The 27661-nt window shown below is 36.1% G+C and overlaps 1 protein-coding gene across 3 annotated transcripts in view; it reads right to left on the reverse strand.

Moving 5' to 3' along the window:
* DENND1B (DENN domain containing 1B) overlaps positions 1-27661 on the reverse strand; it is a 252903-nt gene that overhangs the window by 93994 nt on the left and 131248 nt on the right. For 2 of the 3 annotated variants that reach the window (XM_067729825.1, XM_067729824.1), the window contains 3 exons: positions 17639-17739; positions 11717-11762; positions 6847-6948 (listed from right to left, as the gene is read on the reverse strand). In XM_067729825.1, coding sequence (XP_067585926.1) covers positions 6847-6948; positions 11717-11762; positions 17639-17739 — 249 coding nt within the window. The remainder of the gene's footprint in view (positions 1-6846; positions 6949-11716; positions 11763-17638; positions 17740-27661) is intronic. The other variant, XM_067729827.1, reaches the window with a different exon arrangement.

Consider the following 27661-nt stretch of genomic DNA (forward strand, 5'->3'; position numbering starts at 1 on the left):
GAACCCAAGATGATATTTTTAGAAGTCAAAGTGGATCTCACTATTATTCCTCTGCTACAAATCTCCAGTGAATTCCCAGTAAAGTCTGGAGGTCCTGAACAAGAAGCACAGACCTTCCACTCATTTTAAGATGCCTCTGAAGGGAAAATAGTTGTAGATGATGCTCTCACTCCTACCTGTCTCTACCACCTCATCTGTGTAACCTCTTCTTTTGTTCCTCTAAGCGCAGCTATACAGGACTTCCTTCCATTCCCTGAAACTGCCAACAGCAGAGCCTTTGTATATGCTATTCCTCAACCTTCCACCTTACTCATACTCATTGTTCAGGCCAGGTCTGCACTCAGGTGTTTTGACATGTTGAGCTGAACCTCAAAAGGCAGATCTCAGTTTGGAGGCAGGTAAGAGTGGCCTCTCAGCTCGGCTACCATTATTTTCATTTGGGCTCGCTTATGGCAGAGACAGCTGTCAGCCTACCAACAGCCACTCTCCCTCTCTTTGGTAATAGAAATCTTAAGTTTTGAACGGTGCTTGGTTAACCCAGCTGGGCAAACCCAGCTATTTCCCAGGATCACCATGACCTGGTGTGGCCCTGTGGTTGGGTTCAGCTAATAATGGAATGTGAGTTCCAGGACCACAGCTTCTACGTCTTCCTGTCCACTCTGCTCCCAGCACAATACAGGCATACAGTAGGTGCTCAATCAGTATCTGCTGAACGAATGAACAAATTAACCTGTCCAAGGCATGCTGCTACACTAACTTCTCTAGTTAACTGGATCAGAATATCTGTGATGGTGCCCGGGAACAAAATTCATTGAGAAGTCCACCAAGTCATCATATCAGCAAGATTTGGAAACCACTATGATGACAGTGCTCACAACATCACGCACACAAAAAGTCTCTCAAATATGGAGAAGAACTTAAAAAACAAGGAACAAATTTTTAAATTATTTTAAAGCCAAAACATATATATACATACATACACACATACTGGCCATAAGAAGACAGAGAAGCACATTATTAAGATGATAGTGGAGGAAAAAAGACATCAGGAGAGGGGCTTCCCTGGTGGCGTAGGGATTAAGAATCCGCCTGCCAATGCAGGGGACATGGGTTCGAGCCCTGGTCCAGGAAGATCCCACATGCCGCGGAGCAACCAAGCCAGTGCGCCACAACCACCAAGCATGTGCTCTAGAGCCTATGCTCCGCAACAAGAGAAGCCACCACAATGAGAAGCTTGCGCACCACAATGAAGAGCAGCCCCCGCTCGCCGCAAGTAGAGAAAGCCCGCGTGCAGCAACGAAGACCCAACGCAGCCAAAAATAAATTTAAAATAAGACATTAGGAGAAGAGCTGGCTAATTTAGATGGAAATGAAAGGCCAGGAGAAAGCCAAGGAAATTCATGAGCACTGAAAATCACTAGAAGTAGCAAACTCTACATCAACTTTAAAATGGCAAACATACAGAGACATGCAGGGAGGAACCGCGCAGGGATGGGTCCTGCAGAGGGAGGCACAGATTCTCTCACGCAGCCAAGAGAAAAACAACAAAGACCTTTTAAATGTTGAGGCCCAATTAATTAAGATTTTGAGCTTTTAATTTTTGTTTTGTTATGCTTTGCTATTTAAAGTTTATATTAAAAAATACACACCAAGAAAACAGTAGGAAAAAATAGCAGGATCTATTCATAGTTTACTTACAAACAAAAAGCCTTTTCGTAAACAATCTCATCTCTGAAAGTAACTATTTAGAAGAAGGGTGAATCCCCGTAACAGCCAAAGTCGAGTGCAGGAGCACGGTGACTGCCATCACAACCTGCTCTCCTTCTCCAGAGACAGGAAACACACAGTTGCACGCAGAGCCACAAAGATGGATATTAAACCGGCTTCCAGGTTTCTCCCTTTCTTTACTATGAAAGTCAGATGAAAATACCCTTACAAACACTACTCTCAGGGGCAAACTGAAAGCAGGATTTGTCTCCTGGAGACTACTCTATTAAACAAAAAAGTGTCCTCTCAATTACTCCAGAACCAGAGTGAAATTGTAACATAGTTGCAACCTGGACACTCTACCAGTTTGCTGGGGACTTCATTCACTGCTAAACAAGATAAGGATTACAGCATGGCTGTGGCAAACCTGGAACTAATAAAATATTCTCTGGGGCCTTTTTTTTTCTCTTTCTAACATATATTATGACAATTTAACATACTAAACCTTCGTGTTAGATTAGAGGAAATATCCAATGAATTAAATATATTTATTGACTTATTTGTATGGTTGTAAGAGTTAAATTTGTTTACATACTTTAATTTTTTAAGCTGATTTTAAAAACTCTCTGAAAAAGCCAGTTCTTTTCCAAACTTATTCCCAAACTAATTAACTCACTTGAATACAGATATATGAAAATTTTAATTTAAAGTCAAGAGTTGGGTTTTTTTTCTCTAGTTCTTTAGGCTTGTAATGATTTTTAGTTAATCGGAGCAATTTGTGCCTTTCCTTTTCATGTAACGGTAAAACCATTAACCTAGTCCTTGGTGTGATACTTGAAAGCCTCAGTATAAGATGCACAGTATTTTATTTTTATTTATTTATTTATTTATTTTTGCGGTACATGGGCCGCTCACTGCTGTGGCCTCTCCCGTTGCGGAGCACAGGCTCCGGACGCGCAGGCTCAGAGGCCATGGCTCACGGGCCCAGCCGCTCCGCGGCATGTGGGATCTTCCCGGACCCGGGCACAAACCCGCGTCCCCTGCATCGGCAGGCGGACTCTCAACCACTGCGCCACCAGGGAAGCCCAAGACGCACAGTATTTTAAATGACTCTATTTTATAATAAGGTCTTTTCAATGTTTGAATAATTAAATATGCTTTATACTAAATGTTGCTGTCCTGTAACATACTGTGGCCTACCGTGAATGGTACAATAACTCTTCAGTGTACATACTGTATTTTCTACACAGGCTCATAATAGAAAATAGACAATCGTTTTCCAATAGCATTACATATAGCATGAAAATGAATTTTTAAAACAGTGTTGACAATCCTAATTTAAATCAAATAGGTCATAATGATACTTCTTTAACAAGATTAGAATGGAGAGTAAGCTTCTATATCAAATTTTAAGAGTTACTCATTGCACTGTGTATCACGTTTATACGAGACAGACCATGCTCTAGTGCCTGGGGCGTAAGTCAGAGGATCAACTTCTATGAACTAAAGCTCTAGACATACCATTAACAGCATACTTTCTGTGGCTTTATCCTCTTATCTAACATAGGGGTATAAGTATATTGACCTGTCTCAGAGTATATTATTTTTTACAGTCTAATAAATTAAAATTATTTAAAAACAGTTAAGCAGTACAGGTCAAAATTTGTTTTCCTAGTAATGAATATTCTAATGCATGTAACTTTTTCAGACGTCAATTCTAACCTGCTTTCTTCTATAATAGTTTATAATTGTTTTAACTTAATATTCACATAAAGACAGATTTCCTGTATCTCATTATAACTTTACTTAGCTTAATTTTCCCACTAGTGAGGCATCCTATTTATTTTTGAAATAGTAACAATTTCCAAATTACTTTTTAAAATGTGATGATAAAAATTTAAATGAGCACTAATACCTTAGAAATACAACATTTTACATTATTATGTAATTGAAACTAAATTTGTGTATATATTTGCAATGAAGGGGGTCTCAATAATGCATTTTCTTAAATTAAAATGAACCCATTTGAGATTTCAAATGTTATATTTAATACAACTGGCTCTTTCTGCCCCCACTTAAAAACATACCACAATAACACTAACTGCAATCGATACTGTTACATAACCCTAAAATTTACTTTTTTATTTCAAAACACTCAAACTACATATGTTTGAAGGTACCTATAACTTGGCATAGCCACTAAAAAAAATAAAACTCACAATGTATTCGTAGACAAAAACTACAACAGTATACTTTAATGCTTTTAAAAGTTATTCCATGTAATAATCAATATCGTTAAAATCACTCCCAATAAAATTTGTTTTTTTTCTTTTAATGATCCAGATCTAAAGTGAAATGATGAAATCGAAAAACAACTGTTCTTGTCAGAAGACAGGAAGAGAGTTTTTTCCCCTTCCCTTAAGGAAAACAAAGGATTCCTGAAAGCTTTGGCCTGATTTATTTTTCCAATTTTAAATACCTTAAGAGTAGCGGAACTGCTACTGGCATGGTAGTATTTCTAACAGTCAATAAATCTAAAATATTATGTGTGAATATTGGAATGAAGCCATTAAGAAGATTACAGCATGCAACACAGCAGAGGGTCCACAGGAAAAAAGAACTAGTAATTCAGGACAACTGTGACCACTGACCTTGGAACAGCCAAGACCACTGGTCAAGCTGACACGATAATAAAGTGCACATGCACAGAAAGCCATCTAGCCTGTAAGCATAATTTTAATGTTTTGGTGAATGATTTTAAAATGTCCCCATTTAAATATCAGTTAATTTATTAAGTTATCAAACAATACCAACTGTAATATTTTTCAGGCTTCAAGTATATTTTATTAATTCAAGTCACAGAAAAATTCAGTATGATCGTTTGTGATTTTTAACACGTCTCATTTAAAACATTTACAATTATAGCAAGTATGATGTGATACTTTATTGTATTTCCTACTATAAGAGATAGCTTTGGAAAACTGATGAAAAAGCTAAATTTATTAGAGCTGGGTTAAACGAACAATCACCTGAAACATTTTTAGAAAATGACTCTAACTTTAAAACATCTCATACTTTCTGTAGATAGTCCTAGCTCCACCTCAGGACTATTTCAGTTTATTCATTCTTCAAATTTGTCTAAGTCTGCACTCCTTAATTCCGAGCATATATTTAGTTATATCTACATTACCTTGCAGAGTTCCTTTTTATGAATATGTTTTTACTATTTCAGTTATGTTCAGTTAACTGTTGCTTATAAATAAACAATGAGATGGTCCCTCTTGTCATTTATATATTTAGGCTTTTACATTTCATGAATATTGTTTAACTTCCTCACATATTTAAATAAATGTTTCAATATCAAACTAATTCTACTAGGAAAGTAGAGGTTCCCAATTTAAAAAGAATCACTCATCAAAACATTACTATTAAAGATTGTTTTTCTCAAAGAAATAATCAGCTATCACTGGGGCTGACTATAAAAATTTTAATATAACACAAAAAAGCTGATTTCTTTTTCTTTTTTCTTCCTCTTTCTTATCCTTCCTCATTTAAAAAAAAAACAATCCTTTCTTCTTAGGGAATTAATGGTAGGAACTACATGCACATAAGGAAAACATTCTTAAAAGCTAGGACTTTATTTTCATAATTATGCCCCTATCCAGTGAAGAATACTTTGATGGATTTCTAAATGAACAACTCCAATCCTTTCTAGCAGCTTCTGCAAAATCTTTATAATGAGGCAATCGAGTTATAATGAGCTAAAAAGATAATATAATTCTTCACTGGACTGGGTTTGGATTTGTTCATACATAGCATAAATTTTACTACAGTTAGATAAAGTAGTTCGATTTAATTTGCTTCAAGGTCAGCAAGTATTTTAGGTTATTTATGGGCATAAATAATCTGAGTTTGACTTTAAAGTCACATTTTCCCTATCACTAGCCATAAAAGCAATCAAGGCTAGTATTACTGTATTTTCTGAGTTTGAGATTTTTTTTATTCTTTTTTATTTTCAAGCTCCCTAACAGTGATTTCAAAGTACTTGCAGTATTACAGAAAAAAAATATATTTTAAAGGTTTTTTATTCCCGAATTTTAATATAGCTGAATAAACAATGGGTTTTTTTTTTAAAGGGGAGTTATTTTAACTTAGAACTATGTTATAAAGATATTTTAAAATAGCCATTAGAATATATACAGAAACAGTACAATCTGCATTTTTACCCTGTTCTGAGGAATACGAAGGCCAGAAAATTGACTTTGGAGACTATTTAACACAAAGTACAGAATATATCCTATTATAAGCTGCAGACCCACACATGCACACACACACAAACCTCTGCAAGATCAAAGACCAGAAGAGAGCCGGCACTTAATTTATCAGCCTTTACAGACAAAAGACAGTTTTCGTCATTTCAAAAGGATCAGATGTCTTTTATGACAAACTGGGTTTGCAGTTTAATTTACAAATAGAATTCTAAGTAAGCAGTCTTTGCTCTGCCAGAGCAAATGACAAACAGTGTAGGTTTTCATTCTTGCAGCCCTCAGCAGGATAGAAAGGATTAAAATAAAACTGAAATAATTTAGAGAAAACAAATAAATGTTTCAGAAAGTTGAGGGAGATCAAAGCCAGAATTTTCTGACCCCAACTGTACAAGCATTTCTTATTATATTGACCAGTGCCATCAGATCATTAATTAAAAGGAAAAGCGCTGGCAGGTGGCAGGGAAGCAAAAGCCGATAATTGGCCCCCTTCTTCTTCTTGCCTTCAAAAACTCTCTCATTCTTTTGCAAGACATGCCACTAGGCAGATAGAAATGCCTACTTTGTAATATAATGATTAAGATGAGATGAAGAGACTTATGTTTAAAGAAACTCTGCCTAATGAATGCATCTAGCTTTTTAATTACGATCCTACTTTTACAATAAGGAATATGATATTGCATCTGACATCTCCTCAACTGCCAAAAGGTAAAAATACGAAAGACAGACTCTGCTTTGACTCCTCTCACACCACATGCTCATATTCAGCCCTTCTATTTCAGACAGAAAAATGGGAAAGTAACTCTTGGTGATTCAAGGGTCCAGGAGAAAACATATATACGCTTGTTCACCACAAAATATCCTCCAGACTTACCACGTCACTCGGTAGGCTGCTCAAGTCATTAAATGGTGATTCTAAAGTGTTTGTGTCAACATTTAACATAACCACATCCTCCAATGATTTATTTTTCACTCTCTGTTTAAAAAACACAATTATAAACAAACATCTTAGTATATTTTCCTTCCAAAGTTATAATGAACGTAGATATGTAGAGAAAATTATCTTAATGCATTATCCTTAGGAAAAGAAAAAAGGAAAATTCTACATCATAAAAGAATATAAACAATTTTGCCTTATGAGAAAGTCTGTCTAAACCATTCAAAAAAAAAGATTAAAAATGCTTAAAATAGCATGTTTACTCATCTAAATATATTAATAGTTTGGAGACACTGAATGTAATTTAACTACCAAAGAGATACTACAACAAATACAAAATAGGCATGGCTATATTAAACTAAATATTTATATCCTTTAAATTTTACCAATTGAATTTCAATCCTATGATACAGGAACATGTGGCCCGTTCTATAGCTATTTTTAGCCTAAATCATACTGCAGGGTTAACACAAAACAATAAATATGACTACTAAGTAAGTTTTAAATTAATAAATATTTTCTCTATATCTTCATGTAAATTTGGTATAAGTTGATGATGACAAGTGAAATTGAGTAAGAAAAAATGACAGAGAGCAGTAATATGGAATTTACTGTTAGTAATGTTTATCCCATGAATTTAATATAAAGGATCAAATTTAATAGCCTATCAGATTAACTATTTGATTTGTCATATTTGTTTGAAAGCTTAGTCAAATGGTCAAATTATCTCAATATATGCATAAATGATAGTAAATTAGAATTTATTAAATTTTTATCCTTAAAGAAAGAAAATATTTATAGTTTATTTTTCTTATTTAAACTAATATGTCTACTTAAACAAATCATATAATTCTATTAGTCTTATCTAGATGATAGCAAATAATATTATTTCCTAATGAAAATAAGTAAGGTGTGCATTAATGAAATATATCCATCAACCCAGAATTCCCTAATTGCATAGGTCAACTAGCAATTGGTCAATTAATTTCAGTGCAGTAGTTTTAAAAGTGACATTCTAGAATAACAGCCATTTTTTCAGATTATTTAAATAGCTTAATATTAAATTGGCCAAGCCAATTTTTTAAGTTAGCCAAGACTGGAATTTCTGTGATCCACTTGGAATTTCTGTGATCCACTTAGGATTTCAAATCTCTGCGTATCAGGTAGAATGTTAAATTTGCTAGGAAAATGGTAGTCTAGAGTAGGGAATTTTTATGTGTTAGGATAGCCACAATGTCTATGTGGAATATGCATTCTCAAGGGGGCATGTGATTCTAAAACTCTATCCTGTAAAAGACATTATAATTATTCTAAAGTAAGACTAAGAAAATGGCCATTTCTAAGAAAGTAACTTATAACAGTGATACTATTGTCAAAACATTTATAAATAAACTCATTTCCTTTCCATGTGCATACATATACGTAAAAAAGGTTTACATATATAAATACGTGGTTATCTACAAATCAACTATAGCATAACTACAAAAATAACCTATGAACAAAAACTATATTTATATTAATGGCATTTGTATGCAAAAAGTATATAATAATTTTGATTTCCCTCTTCAATTCTAAGTTGCCCTTTTAACAGAAAATGTAAAGATAATCCAGAAACCTGATGTATTTTTCAAGGAATGAAATGAGTTCATCTAAATAGCATAGAGTAATGGTTATGTGACCCCAAAATGTTTGTAATGACGCTAACACTAAACTCTGAATAGCTGAGTCACTTTGCTGTGCACCTGAAACTATCACAACATTGTTAATCGGTTATACTCCAATATAAAATAAAAAGTTTAAAAAAAAAATCTCGGAATAAAGGAAATTAGCATTAGTATGAAATGTATACCTTTTTCAAAGTTTCTCTTAGTTTTAAGAAGTCTAATAATAGCTGAATATTAAAATTTGTTAACGGGAACACTCATTAAGAATGGAAAATGTATTCATTTCAATAAATCAACAGACTGGGCCTCCCTAAAACGAGAACAATTCTACAAAGGCAAAAAAGGGGGGAGAAGATAGCATGTAATTTAAATCTTTAAAAAAAAATTCTTATTAATGTATTTTCTCTGTTATTTCCCTTCAAATCAGGCTTTAGCCATTTTTTTCTAAACAGGAGTGGAAAGTCATATGGCATATAAAACAGCACCACTTTCTCTGTCCCATATTTTTACGTCTCATAAAATTCATCAACTTGTTTGGATGGGGAAAGAGTAAGAAAATGTGAGAAAACAATGTGCTTTTTCTTCAAAAATAAGAAAATGATATTAGGACACAGACAAAATCTTATTGAGAACAACAGCAGATGCTGAACTGGCGAGACTCCTGGCATCCTCCACATGCCATCCTCCTTCCAGGTGATGCCAGCACACCTGCACACTCTGCACACGGAGCAAGGGAAGGGACACGGTGGAAGCAGCCACACGATACTGTGAAACTGGGCCAACACTTTACCTAGAATCATTTGTGCATTAAAACAAATAATATAACCCTCACATCTGTAGCCTGTACTGACTTATTCCCAATCACAGGCCTTAGTTTGCTTTGACTTCATCCCTAAAGTCTAGTTTTCAGGGAGAACAAAATGCCCTTGTCCTTTATTTTAGAAGCAAATTTACTTTTTAAAAAGAGATTTCTAGTCATCTTTTACTTATGATCGCATAAAAATAATTTTTAAAACAGATTTAGAAAGACATTAATTTCATGTCTTTGAACAATTGTTTAAAAGTCTTTGTAAAACTGATAAAAAGTGTTGAAACTGTCTTGACTGAGAGAAGAGAATATTTTGATTCTTCCTCCACAAAAAATTAGTTGTACTTGCAGCCAAACAAATGTGAAAAATTATTCAGTTCTGTCTCATATATAAAATATGTAAATATATATTTATATTTTAATTATAATACCATTTATATAAAATAAAAAAGCACAAAAGATCAGAATTTTAGTGAAAATAATCTGTGTAATAATGTCATCATAAAATAGAAACGTAGGATCTGTATCACCTGGTAAAAGATTAAGAAGAAAGTTACTAAATGGTACCCAACTGGTTGAAAAACATTCTTAAAGTTCCTATTATAGTTTCTCATTCACTATTAAACCAAATAAAACTGACTATTAAGACAGTTTGATAAGTCCAGAGTATAAAAGGTACAGAGATTTCAGCTGATCTAATCATGGCTTTACACAGTCTCATTTAATAAGAGCCAATTTAAAGTTAGAAAGGACTGCTTCTCCAAGACAATACTCTAAGGAGTAAAAAATTCTTAAATTTGCTCCTTTAAAAAAGGACTGATTTTCTCTACAGGTGTACAATAAACATGTGATAAACTGAATTGAATATTTAAAGCATGTACTCCTTTCTACAATATTTTGGAAAAGCTGAATCATTTGTTTTAAAAGTTGGTCTAGAATCATTATGTAAAAATAATAATAACATCAACAGGTACAATCAACCACTTTAAATATTTTTCATCTGTATAAATAAATGTATTATAAAAATGACATATTCTATTAGGTACATTACATAAGAAGAGATACGTGCACTAACATCAAAATCAAATTTGATAACTTTTTTTGAAACCATACCAACCAACCATGGTTAGATTTTGCAAAAAGTCAAACTACTGATGAATAAAATTCCAGTCATATATTCCACACTCTAATAACAGATTAAATACCTATTTATTCATGTTTTATCTTATACAATTTGTCCTTTCAATGCAAGTACCTTGGGCTGTAAGAAGTTATTTTCTAAAAATTGACAAAATATAGAGTCATAATGTTATCCAACCCAGACTTCAAAATTAAAAAGGAATTAAACCTACTAAAAATTCATTAAAATGTATTCTTTATTAATGGTTAAAGCACGACTCTCTCCACAAAGGATGCTCAGGAATTTTAAAATAATCACCAGGCTCTTCCTTGATCAGCAAAGTGATGACTGATGGTATATACAATGACAACAACTAATCAGAAAACCAAATCTAACTCATTAAAGTTGCTTATTAGAAACTGGGTTAAAGTACAATATGAACAACCAGCAAGAAAAGAAATATATTTGAAAAAATCAGCCGGCATAATGATGCCATGCAACTGACCCAAGTCTTTTGTTTACTTTTTTAGAAGCTAATCTTATAAGAAGTCTTCTCTGGAAACCTCACTGATTTGAAGCTCAAGGTGTTTAAAGCTCAAGGTTTTTCACTACAGTGATAACAAGTGACAAAAGTCATTTTCGAATGACAGTGCAAAAAAAAAAAAAAAACAAAACGAACTACATTTTAAGTCCCAATAGGACTGAAATTAAAGTCTTACAAAGTTATATTCTAATTTAAAAGTTCATGATTAGTGTATTAAAACACATTTTGAAAAACACCGGTACACTGAATTATAGTGAAGTTTGCAAAATAAAACTTTCCCTTTATGACACATAATTACATGAATTCTCACTTTCAAAATACAGAAATATTTCTTCTGAAAGAGAAATAGATATAAAAGATCTCAAGTTCCATAAAGAAAGTGGTTCATCAAAGACTAAGTTTTTTAGTATATAAAACTTACCATACGACTTCAACCAAATTGAACCTACTTTCAATGGGTCTCGTACCACTGAAGATGGTCATTTTGCATACTAATTAAAATAAAGTTATTTTAACACTACCTTTTTGAAAATGATCATGTAAGTACACTCTAAATATGCAACTAGTCACTTCTTTGTACTATTCAATTGATATTCTTTCAAAACACACCTGTTTTAAATTAATTCATAAAAATAATAGTTATCACAATCTCGTGTCTGAAAGATACTCACCTCTATGAGGCTGGAGTGTATTCCGATCAGGTATGGCATTGGGGCACTAAATTAAAAATATATATGTATGTGTTCATACAGCTCATTAAAACTGAAACAATAAGTAATTCAGAATGCTTTAAAAAATAAATTTATTAAATGTATAGTTCTAACAGTACATCATAGATATTTAAAATTATTCAGTATAGAAAACTCAAATATAATCTTAGAGGCCATTAATATATTCAAATTAAGGTTGATTTATATAAAATCACGAAATCATTTATAATTAAAAGTTATAATGTTTAAAAAACAAGAATATTAGGGTCTAGGCCATAGTCTGAGATGAATCTTTTCTGTATACTTCCCATCAGATATATCCTAAATAATCATCAAATTTATTCACATTTCTTTGTACAGTTTTTTTATTCAGTTAGATTCTTATATGATTTTCTTAATATATATTCATTGTTTCACACCTATTATTTAGTCACCCAAATTTTTGAGTCAGTCACAATATATTTACTGAGACCTACTATGTGCCAGGCACGGTTTGGGAACTAGAGGTGCAAAGATAAATAATTTCCTCCCCCACTGTTACCATTCTATTTCTGTGCTATCTTTCCACTCATGTATCTTGTCTATTATTTAAACTCTGTACATTCTTATTTATCCCACTTTTAATTGTAATAATAATATAATTTTAATAAATTTTAAAATATTCAGGTAAGTTTAAGAATTCTATTGATTAATTCAACACAATATGTGGAGCATACTCAGGTGCCAGTACCTGGCATAGGGGTTAGGGTACAATAATGAACAATATAGACAGAATATATTCCCTTCTGGAGCTTATACTCTGGCAGAGAATACAGACATTAAATAATTTTTGTAATGTACAAATTAAGACTTACTAGCAATTTCAAAACTATTTCTCATGAAATATAGGGCAGAAATTATTCAACTTGACATTTCAAAATTAAAATGTTATTTAACAAGAAAACATGAAAATGAACAATGTCTACAAATGTGATAGAAGATATGCAAATAAATAGCTATTTAAAAATAAAACATTTTTGGCATTTCTTTTATATACATCTTTGTGTTATATTTAATGCAAACCTTTTCTGTTAATGAAAACAGATAACCTTCTTTTTCAAAGAATTTGCATAATTTTCCAAACATCCCCGTCATTATTAGAACAGAGCTGTCCAAACTCCTGCATGTCCACTTTGCTACTGAGAATCAGTAACAGATAAAAGAGGCACCTTGGTAGATCCACAGTTTTCAAAGTAACCTTAAACAGTTCCTAATTTATTTAAGGGATGGCTAGCCACTAACTTCTATATCCAGGATTCACAAAAAATAAAAACGGTTCAAGTTCTTCTTCCAATCCTTATTAGCCTGTTCCTTAAGTCATATTGTACTAGATTCTAATTCCCAGTTGTCTTTGTCTTCTACAGCTTTGTTCCTTCCTATTTTTTTTTTTATTTTTATGCAGTAGACCATCTGGAATTGATCTGATATTCTGGGTATTTCATTTGACTGAAAGTTGAGAACTATTTATAGGCCTTGATATCCCTAGGATCTAACATATTTTCTGCCTTCAAAAGGAAACAGAAGGAATAAATGTGGACTCTTCCACTTTTGCTTAAATAAAAGGAGGCTAGTTGCTTCCCCAGTTCAAGTTCTCATCTCTGGAATTCCTTCTGTGACTCCATAGACGATATAAAATATGTGCCACTAACTCCTCTGGGCTCCCATGACTGGGTTCCGGCAACTTTCACAAAACAGGGTGGGCAACTCCCAAGATCTTAAATATGTCAAGCCTTCTCCACACCCAAAATAGTACAAATTTATTAAAGTTACTGTGCAATTTTCCAATTCGCCCCAGGCTAGGTTATCCAACAGGATTCATAATATAGAAAGATTCATAACATCTCAAATCTCAAAGCACGTTTTAATACAATGAGTGTTAATCAAAACACTTAAGACTTCTAAAAATAATTATTACATCCATTTTACATACGTTGAAGGTACACTGAGTGGATCAGATTTCAAACAATCAGAGCCAAAAGTAATAACTACCAACTGAAGTCCTACGAAATACACTAAGGTAACACTTTTAAAACTTCATGAAAGCTAGTCACCTCTTGAAACATAAACAATAAATTTACAGAAACTGTTAAACTAGAATAAAAATCCAATAAAGAATTCCTATGCAGAACTTAATAATAAAGTAAACCAAAACTTTTTCTATGGGATCACTGGGTATCTCTACGTGTTTTTACTTCATTAATTTCTACAAAATCTAAAATATAAACATGTTAGACTGCAAACATTATCAACTAGAGCATACTTTCCTAAAATAAACATGATGTTTTTTCAGAATATAGATTTAACTGAATAGTTATTTCATTGTCATGAAAATTGGATTGTATACATCCTAATATTAAGTCAGCCAAGTCTCATGAAAAGTAATTTTGCTACCCTAGCTGAAATCTCCTAATGAGACAGAGTGTTAATAAGTCAGGAAGAGTTCCTTGGCAACACAGATGTTTTATCAGCTATGTGCAAAACTACCCTAGATCTTTCTGTCAATGGAATTATTTTGCAAAGATAAGATACAGAAGGCTCTATTATGACTGCTGTTTCTTTTCGGTAGCAACTAATCTTTGCTGAAAAATAATTACTATGTAATAGCTTTTTTTCTTTTTAGGTTTTCTCATGGAGGCCACCCATGGGGTAGGCTGTAACAGCAGTATATTAACTTAGGGTAGTCTAAACAACATAATTTTCCATTTATGTTTTTAAAACACTATTCTCTTAGGAGCTACATCTTCTCCTTTCATAGAATGAAGAATCAGATAGATAGCCTAAATAAAAAGGTGACAACCATTCTCGAACAAATAAATGATTATACTTTTACTGGTACTGGAATCATACTACCTCCGAGGTGTTTAAGGGCTCAGAAGGTTAAGCGTGTCTGGCAACATTACTTTAGACTTGCTATATTAAAGTACTTTCCCTTTGTTGTTTTGTTTTGCTTTGTTTTTACAGTATCAATACCTAACATGAGATCCGCCCTCTTAGCAAATTTTTAGGTCTACAATAGAGTATTGGTTAAGTAAAGGCACAATGTTAAACAGATCTCTAAAACTTAATCATCTTGAATAACTGAAACTTTATACCTGTTAAATAGAAACTCCCCATTTCCCCCTTATACTGGTAGATTAAGGGGAAAACAAAGATGGCGTCACTTCTTCCCAGTAGCCTTCCCTACCCTAGCAGATAGGTGGGCACTTCCTCCTAGGTGTTCTGCTCAGCGTTCTTTTATACGCCTCAGACCTAAACCCTAGAGCATCACAGTATTCCTCTGTGCTCATCATGTGCGCGTGTGTACATGTGCACAAACGTGGGAATTTCTTCCTATCTGGGGATCCGAGAGGGCAGGAGCTACGTCTTACTCATTACATTACATACTCGCAGCCTGGCAAACACATGTTTACTAAACGTCTGGCGTACAAATGGATGAATGAATGAGCCGGCAAATTAGCAAGCCTTCCTCAGCCGACCAAGATGCGCTATTCATCCACGGTCACAAGATGGCATCGTGGCCCTCCAAGTCTGTGCCACACCAGAGACACACTTCCAGGAGTCAGGACTGCCTCAGGACTGGGAAAGTCCAATCACCTTGAAGAGCTGGCAAAATACACATCTACCCCATCACATCTTCCTGGTGCTATTTTTGGAGTGGAATATAACATTTTCTTTAAAAAAACCCCATGAGATCGAAGGGATAATCTCTAATATTTTTCTCCCTTTTGCATATAGGATCATTTGCAAAGATGTAAAGGGAAGAAAACCACTTTCCCTAGGGAACAGTTTAGTCCATGGAATTTTCTGACAATGAAAGAGAGCTGGAGTCATAGACAGCTATTTTCGGGGAAAAAAAAAGTATATGATACTGCCCACTTCCTATGTCAGAAGCTGAGCCTATCACTGTGACCTTAAGGTTCAGGAACTCTCAGATAACTCCTTGTTTGACTATCACTGCTCTACTCTCTGGGCCAGGGAAGTGCCTGGCATGGCGGCTGTTAGAACTTGTCCTAAAGTGGCTATTTCAGAGGTTAGAAACTAGTAAGACTGAAACAAGCTTCCTTCATCACAGTGGAAGCAGCAGAAAAAGGACTTGATGGCAGGGTTAGAAAGTATCAGGAAGACATATCTGTAAAGAGGTAGCGATAGTTTCTAAATAACAATATTTTAGAAAGTCCTAAGTGTGTAATCATTACAGAGAACTGAACTTAAAGGGATGTTACCTCCTAAGATTTCAGAACATTTTTATAGAAAAATTTAAATGGCATTAACATTACATATGATAAAATATAATTCTAAACCTCACAAAGTGTTGGTTCTTGAACCACTACTTTAATATAGATTTTAAAGAATCATACATCAATATATTTTCAAATACTTTTGTCAATATTATTTAAAATAAGTTTTAATTACTGAATACTATGTGGAAAGATCTACTACACATGTCGACATGAAAGAATTGAGGTTCCTGCTTTCAAGGATGCTAATCTATTCTAGGTATACTGGTCAGAGAAGAACACTCTAAAGTAAATACCAAGAGAGCTATTTCTAGATCCAGCTTTACTTGCAGATTCGTGTGTGTGGTGCTTCACAGTGTAATTAAACCACACACTTACAGTCTCCTGCCCCACTGTTTCTCCCTCCCAGCACCCAAAGTGCAGAATGGCAGTGGGAGGTCACTGGAAACCTGCTGCCCAGCATTATCAATACTATTACCCTGCTGTGGAAACACACAATTCACTGGTATAATCAATATGTGGCCAAAGGTACGTACTCTCGTTAAAAATCATTTGTCCTGAAGAAGGCTAGTCTTGAAAACGTCAATGTTATGAACTTAGATCATTTTAACCCTTAAACACTTTAAGTGATCTGCTTTTCATGAAATCAGAAAGTTAAATAAATAACTACTTTGATTCTAAAAGATCTTTGTTTTTTAATAACATTAGTTGTGATATAAATGAACACATTATGGTCAAAATCAGTTCCTTCTTTCTGTGTGTGTGTGTGTGTGTGTGTGTGTGTGTGTGTGTACGTGCGCGCGCACATGCATGGTTTAGAGTAAAAATGTCATCTGGTTTCTTAAGAACTGAGCTACGCCTGCAGAAGATGATTACCCTACAGCCCCGAGGAAGATCCCAAGGCTGCTGTTTGGGAGTCTAATTCTTCCCTAACCTCCAGGAGAAGGGGACAGTTGAAATCAGACTGGGTGAGATCACTGGCAGCTGTGTCTGTGATGCCAAGAAACTTTCCAGAATTGCCCCCGACACTTGTCAACACTGATTTTCACAGTGGCTCAAGGCTGAGGCTTCGATAACCAGGAACTCAGGGAACCCCTGCATTAGAGGCAACCCCTCTGCTGGTATCTGGTACTGGATGTGCTACTGAGGGAAGAGGCGTGCGGGAAAGCGTGTCCTGAGGGGGAGGTCACGAGCGTGTGCTCCGAGAGAGGCAACCTGGTGTCTGAAAGACTCTGCGGACAAATGCTGGCATCTGGGATGTGGTGCTCTCACTGACACTACAACTTCAGTGAAATGCTCCTAACCACCGCGAAGACCGGATCGGCTTCTATTTATGCATTTAGTTATCTAGATGATTAGAGAGGAAACTCACAAAATCTAAAGAACTTCATGTTTGCCAAGTATAAATTTTTGCTACCTTTGGAGAGAACTACTCTTCCCTTCATAAAACCACCTTTTAATACTTGTTACTCATCTCCACGTCACGTTTCAGGGATCTCATTCATGTATATACACACATGTACTCCAAGCTCACTGGATCTACACATGAATCGCTCTTTCTAACCCTAACACCTGGGCTGCCAGGGGTCCGGCAGAGCCAGCTTACCAGCAGTAGTCCAGCAGGTGAGGAGGGAGCGCTGGGATGTAGATGTGCTGCCAGTACATCGGGTAGAGCAGGGCGACCGATCCATGGAGACAGGCGGTTAACTAGAATTTGTGAAAGGAAAACAGCAGTAAGCGGCCGCTGACCTTCCAAACAGAGAGACATGCTCAAGTTATCAAAGACCGAAGACACTCATAAAACAATTTACTTAACGACCTGAATCACATTATCTTGACCAATTCTGCCTGCAAAAAGCCTCATGTTTCAGAAGGCCCTCTGAAAAACACATAAGCAGCAAAGTAGCTTCTTGGGCATCTTACGTGGACAGTTATAACTTCCTGAAAATATAGTGTTTGGGGGCAAAACTTAGAACATATAAAAGGAAACCTGAAAAATTAGGCGAGCATCTTAGAAGGAACCGTAGGAAATTACAGTGTGTGCCGCCCAGGTTGCACTCACTCAGATTAATACACCACGATGCAATATGGGAAGGAGGAGAGGCTGAAAGCTCCTGGGGGATATCATTAGGGCAAATTGCCAAAGAATGAAACATGAGCCAGTCAGGAGAGTCTGGAAGCTGCAGTATCACCAGGGGACTCAACGTTCGACAGTTGGAGCTTCAGCAACGTGTGAACCGCGGGTGACGGTATCAGGAGACTCTGCTCACTGACACGGAGAATGTCACTATTGACCAGCGAGCTGCCCAAGCTTGACAGCTGTACCACAGGAAGCCAAGGATATCATAATTTCATATTTAAACTGTTCATTTCAGATTAACATCGTGTTTCCTAGCTTTATATCACAACAGCTGCAAATACACTGATGCTATTTTAAAGGTAATTGCCATTTTAATTGTTTTGTTTTGGCAAGCGGCTAATTAAATATTTTTTAATGCTTAGCAAAGGGATATCGCTATTTTTTTTCCTCCCTCCTACTGACCCTCATCAGAATTCTTTCTCTGACTTCGTTTACATTTTAAATTATATTTCTGTATGTGTTGAGTCATTTCTTTAGCATTTAAAGCAATAATTAAATCAGCATTCTTCATTTTAAAGTTTTGCTATAGTCTGCATTTTCAAGACATTTACTGAATAAGTCATTTTATTTAACTTGAAAATCAGAATTAAAAAACAAAACCCTCTGAAAATGCACCACAAAATTTCTATAAACCATTATTTCTATTTTATTATACAAAGAAATTAAAATTTATACATAGTAATCAAATTAATTCAAAAGGATAAATGTAAACAAAGTAACTCAATCTTAACAGCAACATTTGTCTATATTTAAGTGTAAAATAGTTCCACTAGATTTTTTAAAAGTCAGTTGAAATAATCTAATCTGAACCAAAAACATAAAAATTTTGACTAAAAGTACTTTCATCTTCGTCATATGTATTATATTTCTTTTCCAGTTAAGATTTTTAATTAATTTTATACGGCAAAAAAATTTATTTGTTCCATTTAGAATGCTATCATTAAAGGATTTTATTACTTTGCACTTCGAAGTTTTAATATTTTATCTATACTATTCCTTCAATAAATATTATTTTTTAAATTCCTTAATTAGAGCATACAGTATACCACTAGGAGGCATTCAGGTACTTCTATGTAACAATTACGGACCAGATTTATTTCTCTCACATATTTGAACTAGAGGGAAATGAAAATGGGGTTGATCTCAGTTGTGTCAATTCTTAGAGAGCTTGCATGTGCTCGCTGGTTGTAAATGAGGTAACTTTAAATGCTTCAGTGTAACTTGATGGGCTAAAAGCACTTATGTAGCTGTGAAAGGCAGTTAATTTACTCAATTTCTCCATCTGCAGATAGATGGCTTTTAAAAGAGCTCATTTAAAACCGTTTTAAAAAGGAAAGTATTCTTTCTTATTGTTGAGAAAATAATTAACAGTGTAACAAGAGGGAAAAAATGCATTCTCAAAATGAGGAATGATAATAATAGTAACTTATTTTACTAGGCACACCCAGAGTCCAAAGCACTCTATTAAATGCTACAGCTGTTTCCCTATGCCCTTAATGGTTATCCTTAAGTGAAGTTATGAATTTCTCACTAATAAGGCACAATATCATCTGATGAATTTGACTGGTTTCTTAGAGGATGATTTCTGCAACGAGAAGCAAAGTCATAAACTTTCTGCAAAGGCCACCATTCAGCAGAGGGTCATGCCAGCTGATCAAGATCTACCAGGAAAGAAGGAAGCTCTACAGGATTCGTTAGCTTCTTAGATGCAGGGGATCAGTGACAGGGAGAGGTAAAAATACTACCCATCCCACATCCCTGCCCGGCCCCAAACCTCAGTTTCTGGCCTAAGCGACCAGGACGAATTATTTAAAGAAATATAACAAAAGTGTCAGGTTCAGGTGGGACTGTAAGGAATGTGCTCTCACAAATATTGATTCTGTTAACTATGAGACATCCAAGTGGAGATTTCCAAAGAAGGCAGAAACCTACCAAAGAAGATCTCCCTTACACACCTAGCATCATGTAATAACTATGTGATTTAAAAAATAGAGAAGATACTATTACAGCATATACTTTGTAGAGGAGATAGTAAAGTTGTAAGTAAAAAAAAAAAATACAATTAAGAAAAAATAAATTTACTAGGAAATTAAACAGTTATATGCAAGTTGTATAAGGTAAGAACAATGAAGTACATCGTGGACAAAAGTTAGGGACTGGCCACTAAGAGGCTGTGCCACTCTGGCACACCTGCAAATATAACCAGATCCCAGTTTCCCAATCTTTAAAATAAGAAATATATGCTAGATGATCTATAAACCCCGTCTCTGAGAGATCTAACATTCTCTACTCTTGGATCAGATCAATTCTAACATTTTGTATTTTTAGTAATAATTAAGAATTGTTTTTTCCATACGGGTGGTTAACAGAACATTTTAACTAGACTATAATTCAGATCCACCTTCTAAATCTATCTAAACATAATCTCTAAAAGCTTAAAAGCACATTAGGTAACTGTGAAATTGGAGACATTATAATAATTTACTTGCTTAATTCAACAGAGTTTTTGAGTACCTGCCATGTACCATCATAAATCTCTACTAAGCAATAGGGACACAGAACAGAACAAGTTACATATCAGTGGGGAAAGCAAACAATAAACAAGTGAAACACATATTATGTCAGAGGTAAATTTTATGAAGAAACCTAAAGCAGGGTAAGAGCAGAAGGGCTATTCTAGACAGGAGCATAGGGACAAACTCTGATGTGGCCACATCTGCACTGAGACCTGACTGAAATATGGGAGCCACGTATGGTGCACTTGGGGAGAAGGGCATTCAGGAGTCCTGAGGTGGGAGCAGGCTTGGCACCTTCTTGGAGTAGTAGGGGGTCGGCTGATTAGATTAAACGGGAGAACAGCAGGAGTTGAGGTCAGAGAGGAAGCAAGGTCGGAACTGAAGAGCCTCCTGGGACACAGCAAAGACGCCAGATTTCATTCTGGATAAGATCTGTCCACACCTCTGAACACAGTGCTAACTGTCACAACAAATCATTTACCTAGAACATTTCCAGAACTTTGCAAATTAAGGAAAATAAACAACATACTTTAGAAGTTTGCTTTGCAGAATCAAGTTCTATAAAGAAATGAGATCAGATGGAGTATAGTCTATAAAAATACTGAATCACTATGTTGTACACCTGAAACTAGTATAATATTATAAATCAACTACATGTCAATTAAAAAAAAAGAAATGAGATCAATTTATAAGCCAAGTAAGAAGGAAAAACTTCTTACTTTTAGGTTATTTATGAAATATTGAACCTTTAAGCTTAAAGGGAAATGCTAATCATATTTCTTTGGATCAGAATTACCCAAAATTCTATGATAGGTTCATGATAGGGCTAGAACCCCACGGCGCTCTTCTGACATTCTGTCAGCTGTTTTTCTAACACCACATAAGCTGTTCTTCATGAAAGCAGGGGAGAGGAGAGAAGAAGATTCGGTGTTTGGGTTAGAACATGTTCCTGGCATAACATCCTTGAAACTGAAGGACTTATACATTGCTATCATTGAATAAAAATGAAGTGTACTAAATAAAGCAAAAAATGTACCAAATAAAGGTTAAAGAAAAAAAATCTTCGTTAAATGGCATAGGAATATTTAAACACACATATAATTTCACAGAGCACACTCAATATATTGAACTGATTCAGACCCAAAGCGTGGACTAACACAAAATAAAATCACTGGGATATTTATTTCCCATATAGTACAACTGTAAAATAAGTACATATGAAAACCATGTGAAAGAGACAAGAACTGTGAAATCAGAGGGAGAAACCTGACAACAGAGGTTGGCAACAGTGAGCTTAGTGGTGGAATAAAGGCACCTAGAGCTTCCCGTTCTGGCCACAGGTCTAAGGGAGCTGCTCTCACGGACAACAGTTACGAGGGCAAACGTTTATAGGATGCTAGCTCTGTGCCAGGCGCTATTCTCAGCACTTGACATACTCAGATTTAATGCTACAACCACCTTATGAAACAGGCAGTATTATCACTGCTCCCATTTTACAGATCAGGACACTGTGGCAAAGTTACACCAATTGCCTGAGATCACACAACTGGCAAGTGGCAAATCCAGGAGACCAACGCCAGCAGGCTCCAGAGTACAAAAACCAGTATATTAACCTGCCTTTTGATATACAAAGATTCAAAATCCCCATTCATTGTAAGGCTTTGAATAATACATACTGGCTGAAAATATTTTATCCTAATTATATAGTGGAGAATGAGCCTCTGACTGAACAGACAGACAAGAACAGTTGACCTTTAAATGAAAAATTCAGGATCTAGGATAGAGATGCAATTTACAAAACTTTCCCAGGCATCACAGTCTGCGCCTTCAGCAGGAAACCAGGAGAGCAGATTCTCTGAAAAATGTTACAAAGATAAGATACTTGATAAAAATTCTACCAGTTATCATCTCAATCTGCATCTGCGAGTATATTTAGTTGGAAGCCAAACCAAAGTTCTTTCCCTTTGTGATATGGAATCTCATTTATACCTTGTTCTTGAACTATATATTTACTGAGGAGATCAGCCTACTAATACAACTAAGCAACGTTTTAAGCAATTCAGTAGACATCTATTTTGAGAAGAATAAAACCACATTATCAGATTTCCAAGGAGACGACAGGAAAACGATCCATCGAGTGTGATGACCACGACGGAAAACAGCACAATTCTAATTCACACGCTTTACAAGTAAAGATCTCATCCTGACGCACCGCCACTCCTGTTGTTCTAGTCTCTGTGTATCTCTTAGCCAGATTCTGCCTCATTTTAATGTAGGAGTCCCACTGCCTTCAACTAAAGTTCTATATGAATTACTGAGGGGCAGATTTATGTCCCCTAAGAATGTATTTATGCACAAAATCCAAGAAATATTGATTAGAGACTTCATTTGATTTTTAACTGAATCAATGTTTACTTCAGAAATGTAAGCACTATAAATACCTAAAGGTACACAGAATAAACTGCTGCAGATATGAACGTGATAAATTTCCTTGTGGAATGAAAAAAATTTCAGTGGAAAGCATAAAAAAACTATCTGTTTCAACACATTTAATTTACATTCACGTTTAAAAGTTGAGGACAAAAAAGGTAGCAGCACAGTATTTGAAAACCACAAAGCTATCCCCACTATAAGATATTCTTACTTGAGCAAAATTCTGACACTCAAATTAAGTGATAGTTGTAAAGAAATGTTTACAGAAATAGCCATTTTATATCATGAAAAAAGACAGTATTTGGCTGTACATTTTTCTTTTTCAATACTTTTTTATACTAAAGTATCAGCTTATATTTCATTCTCTTTCTCCATCCCTTTAGGATGGTAAATTCTGCTGCTTCATTACTAAACTTCATCCTGACCTCTCTGCATCATATCCAAGTCCCTTGGAAAGTTCTGCTCATCTCACGGTTGGTCACTGGTTAATTAGCTCTTCCGAGCCAAACAATTCTAATATTTTCTTGCTTGCTTGCTTCTTCCATGTACTCATTCTTTCACTCATTTGACACATGGGGAAACCAAGGCAAAGTTGAACCAACCTGCCCAAGATCACACAGCTAGATGTGGGGCCCCAAACATGTGTCAGGCACCGCTGCTGGTGCTGGGGACAGAATAATCAGCCAAGGAGACAAAGCCTCTGCCCTCAAGGAGCTTTCACTCTAGTGAGCCTCAACAGGCACCATGCCTGTCATACCGACCCCACCTCAATTCTGAATTCCTGTAGCTGCCACACTGCACATAAATGTCAACACCTTCAAACACTCCCCCCGCCACATGACTTTCCCCATCACTGAATTTACTGCTCTCTAGTTCACGTCTTCAAGCCAATTCTGTAGCAGTTTAGCTTTTCCTGGAGAAGAGGCCCGTCTAGTTTTCCACAACTTTCAAGCGTCTGACACTGTAACACAGCTCAAATGTATCTATCTTCTCTCCACACAGACTTCTAGACCCTGGATTCTAGAGGACCGTTCGTGTGAATTCTATAAAAACCATATATTTTAAAATAAGGCATTTATTTAAGAAATGAACAGTACAGTTAAAGAATCACTAAATTTAACAATTAGGAAAAACCTTAGAAATCATTCTTGTTCAATTCTTTCATTTTTTATATAATAAACTTCAGGATAAAAGGAAAAAATGGCTTATATGAAGTCATCCAATTTTTCAGGTGAGTAGTCAGGAACTGAAAAACGAATCTCTAATTTTAGAAGACATTATTGATATAATCACACTACTACCACATTTGGGGACATATTCCAAATAACCAATAAATAAAGTCTAATGGACTGAACGCACTGTTTTAAATAGTAGGCATCTCTGAAAATCATAACTTAAAATACCTCTCACCAGGAACAAAACTAATGGCAAACCACCAGCAACTGAAAGAGACAACCGCAAGCAGCCCCAAAGGACTTCTGAATCCTTACAAGTGAACTATTTGTAAATTACAGGTATTTAAATGAGAATGAATAATTGTACATATATATCATATGCTGTATCATTAAAATTGTATATAATATTCCCATATATACTTAACGTACACATATGTATATTTAGCAGGCATATCAAACACTTGTAAATATATACATCTATACATAAACACACACACACACTTTACAGAGTTACAATTTACTAGTAGCAAATGACATCAGGCTCTGCCCCCATTATATATCAGACACTAAGGAAATAGCTGACGAATATTTGTCCTTTGTGTGTCACTGTAAACTTCTCCCTCTTACTTACCTACTTTCAAGCAGACTCTACATCCAACAGACATTTCCTTATTAGCCATGCTTCTAAAACCCAACTCCATCTACCTTTCATGGTCACTGTTAGCTCAGGAGCTGGTCGCCTCTTTTTCTACTTACTGTGACTGCCTTTTAACAAGACAGCTGTCAGAGTTTTCCTACTTTATTTTTTCTAATGCCACCAGCTTCTCTTCCCCAAAACAAAACTGGTCACAGCATGTCCCTCATTTGCCTCCCCACAATCTGTTGGATAAAATCCAAACCCCTTCATTTAACAAACACGGTTCTTCACAATCTGGCCACTGCTATCTCTCCAACTACATCTTGTAGCATGACTTCTCTCTGTCACTCTATTTGCGCACACATACACACACACACAAGTATATATCTCCTAGACAAATCACAAATTTCTTCCAAGAACCAGGCGTAATATTGAGGTCAACTCTTTAATCTACCACCTTCCCTCCTATATTTCCCACATCAGAGTTCTAGTCACACTGACTGGCCTTGATTGACACTATATAATTTATTATTTATTACGATTCTAGAGAATCATAAGTTAATAACTTTGAAATTCCCACTACCTGGCAAATAATAATATTTATCGATACCAAATAAATAAATACCCTTATACTCCACGTTTGGAAAACTCTACCAATGTCAAATATCTCCTTCAAAATAAAGATCTATGTTTTTCTTCTCAAGTGGTTAACTAGTTTTTACTCTTTCCATTACACTATTTTATCATAGTAAATCACAACAAAATATGAGATTCATGGAAGCTGTGCCTTCAATTTATGCCTCTCAGATCCAAGTTCACTCTCTGCCACCCATCTGCGACAATGGATCTGGGCCCTTGAAGTATTTACCAGACAGAGGACAGAGTGAGCTCTGTCTGCAGAGGACACAGGAGACGCACTGCAGGAGGATGGGACTGTGGCTTCCTGGTTCCGTGTGCTCTGGGGCAGGCTCCTGCAGGGCCTGTGCATCTCCGGGGCCTGGCTCTTGTAGGGCACTGGTCAGTAGTACCCAGCAGTAACACCTGGCACCTTCTTCAGGTGGTTCTGCAGCAGAACGTGTCTAGGGAGCCATCTCCCATGGCAATCAGGTAAACTACCTGGTGGCAGGTTAATTATACTGAACCTCTTCCATCAAGAAGGAGGCTTGATTAGGTTCACCCTCACTGGAATAAATATTCTGGGTAAGGACTCGTCTTCTCTGCCATAATCCTTCTGCCAGCACCACCACCATCAGACTCACAGAATAACACACCTGTCAGCACGGCACTCCATAAAGCACTGGATCTCATCAAGGTATTCATGTAACAGCAAAGTAGAGCAAGAGGCTCATGTCCATGAACTCAGCTACTCTGGCCTACACTTATAACCTAGAAGCTGCTGGCCTAATCAAAAGGTGGAATGGCTCACGGACGACTCAGTTATGACGCCAGTTGGGAAAGAACACCCTTAAAGGGTGGGGCTCTGTTTAACATGATGCAGGATACGCTTTGAATCAGAAACCGTTTTGCAGCGCTGTTTCTCCCAAAGCCAGAATCCATGGGACCGGGAGTCAAGGGGTAGGAGTGGGGTTGGCCCTCTCATCATCACTCTTAACAGTCCACTTGCAGAAATTCTAATTCCTGCCCCAGCCATGCAGGGTGCTTTTGGCTTGGGGATCTGACCTCCCAACAGTGGAATGCTTCCACTTGAACCAGAAGATGTGACTGCCACCTGGCCATTGAATCAACAGGCTAAAAATTGGGGTTAATCTACTGGCTGGAATGATTGATCTCAATAACCAGAAGTAAGTCGGGTTGTTTTTACACAACAGGCAGGCAGGACTATGTCTGCAACCATGGAATTCTCTGGGATGCATCTTGGTACTTCCACGCCTGGTAGTAAATGTTAACGGGAAACGACGGCAATCAAAAACAAAAAACAAAAAACAGAACTATCGAGGATCCAGATCTTTTGGAAATGAAAGTTTATATCATTAAACCAGGTAAAAAAAAATCCAACCAGCTGAGGCTCTGGCTGAGGTGAGGGGACTGTGGAACAGGTAATGAAAGAAGGAAGTCAGAAATATCAATTATGGTCTCATGAGCAGTTACATAAACAAGGGCTGTAGTAGCTTTCCATATTTTTAATTTTCCTATGTTTATTTTTATCTGCTGACCACTTTTTCTTCTCTGTCTCATCTTTATCTTACATATATGTTGTTAGTAGTTAACAGAAAATTAAATGTAATTGTAATTGAAGAGATGGACACATGACTCTCGGCACTGTGCTGCTTCCCATTTGGGGGAAAGGGTGAAAACGTCTGTACTGCAGCTACATCTCATTAGGCAGACACAGAGCTTTGTTTTGCTGTTGCTCAGGAAGTGCAAGTGATTTAGAGGGTGTCAATGGAGGATGAGCATCCAAAGGGGTGGCCTGTACCAGTTACCGATTTACTGCCTCTCACCCTCAAGTCTACCCCTCTTTGTCAGATCTGAGAAAATAAATCTGTGCCCTTTCGATATCTTTTCCTTTTAGCAGCCGGCACGATGCTAAGCTTTGTCCGGAGAAGACAATGAAGCGACATTTCGGGAAGACAGGGTTTGACGTCCTGGCCCCAGTCTACTCACCAGGCGGTCCCCCTTGGAGCTCGCCAAGCACGGTGGGTGGCTGCCAGGCTGCCGTGTGACAGCAACTCAGCCCTGCAGGCCGCAGGGGCCGGGGGCCCCCGGC

The sequence above is a fragment of the Pseudorca crassidens genome, chromosome 2 (genome assembly GCF_039906515.1).
Source record: "Pseudorca crassidens isolate mPseCra1 chromosome 2, mPseCra1.hap1, whole genome shotgun sequence".
NCBI lineage: Eukaryota > Metazoa > Chordata > Mammalia > Artiodactyla > Delphinidae > Pseudorca > Pseudorca crassidens.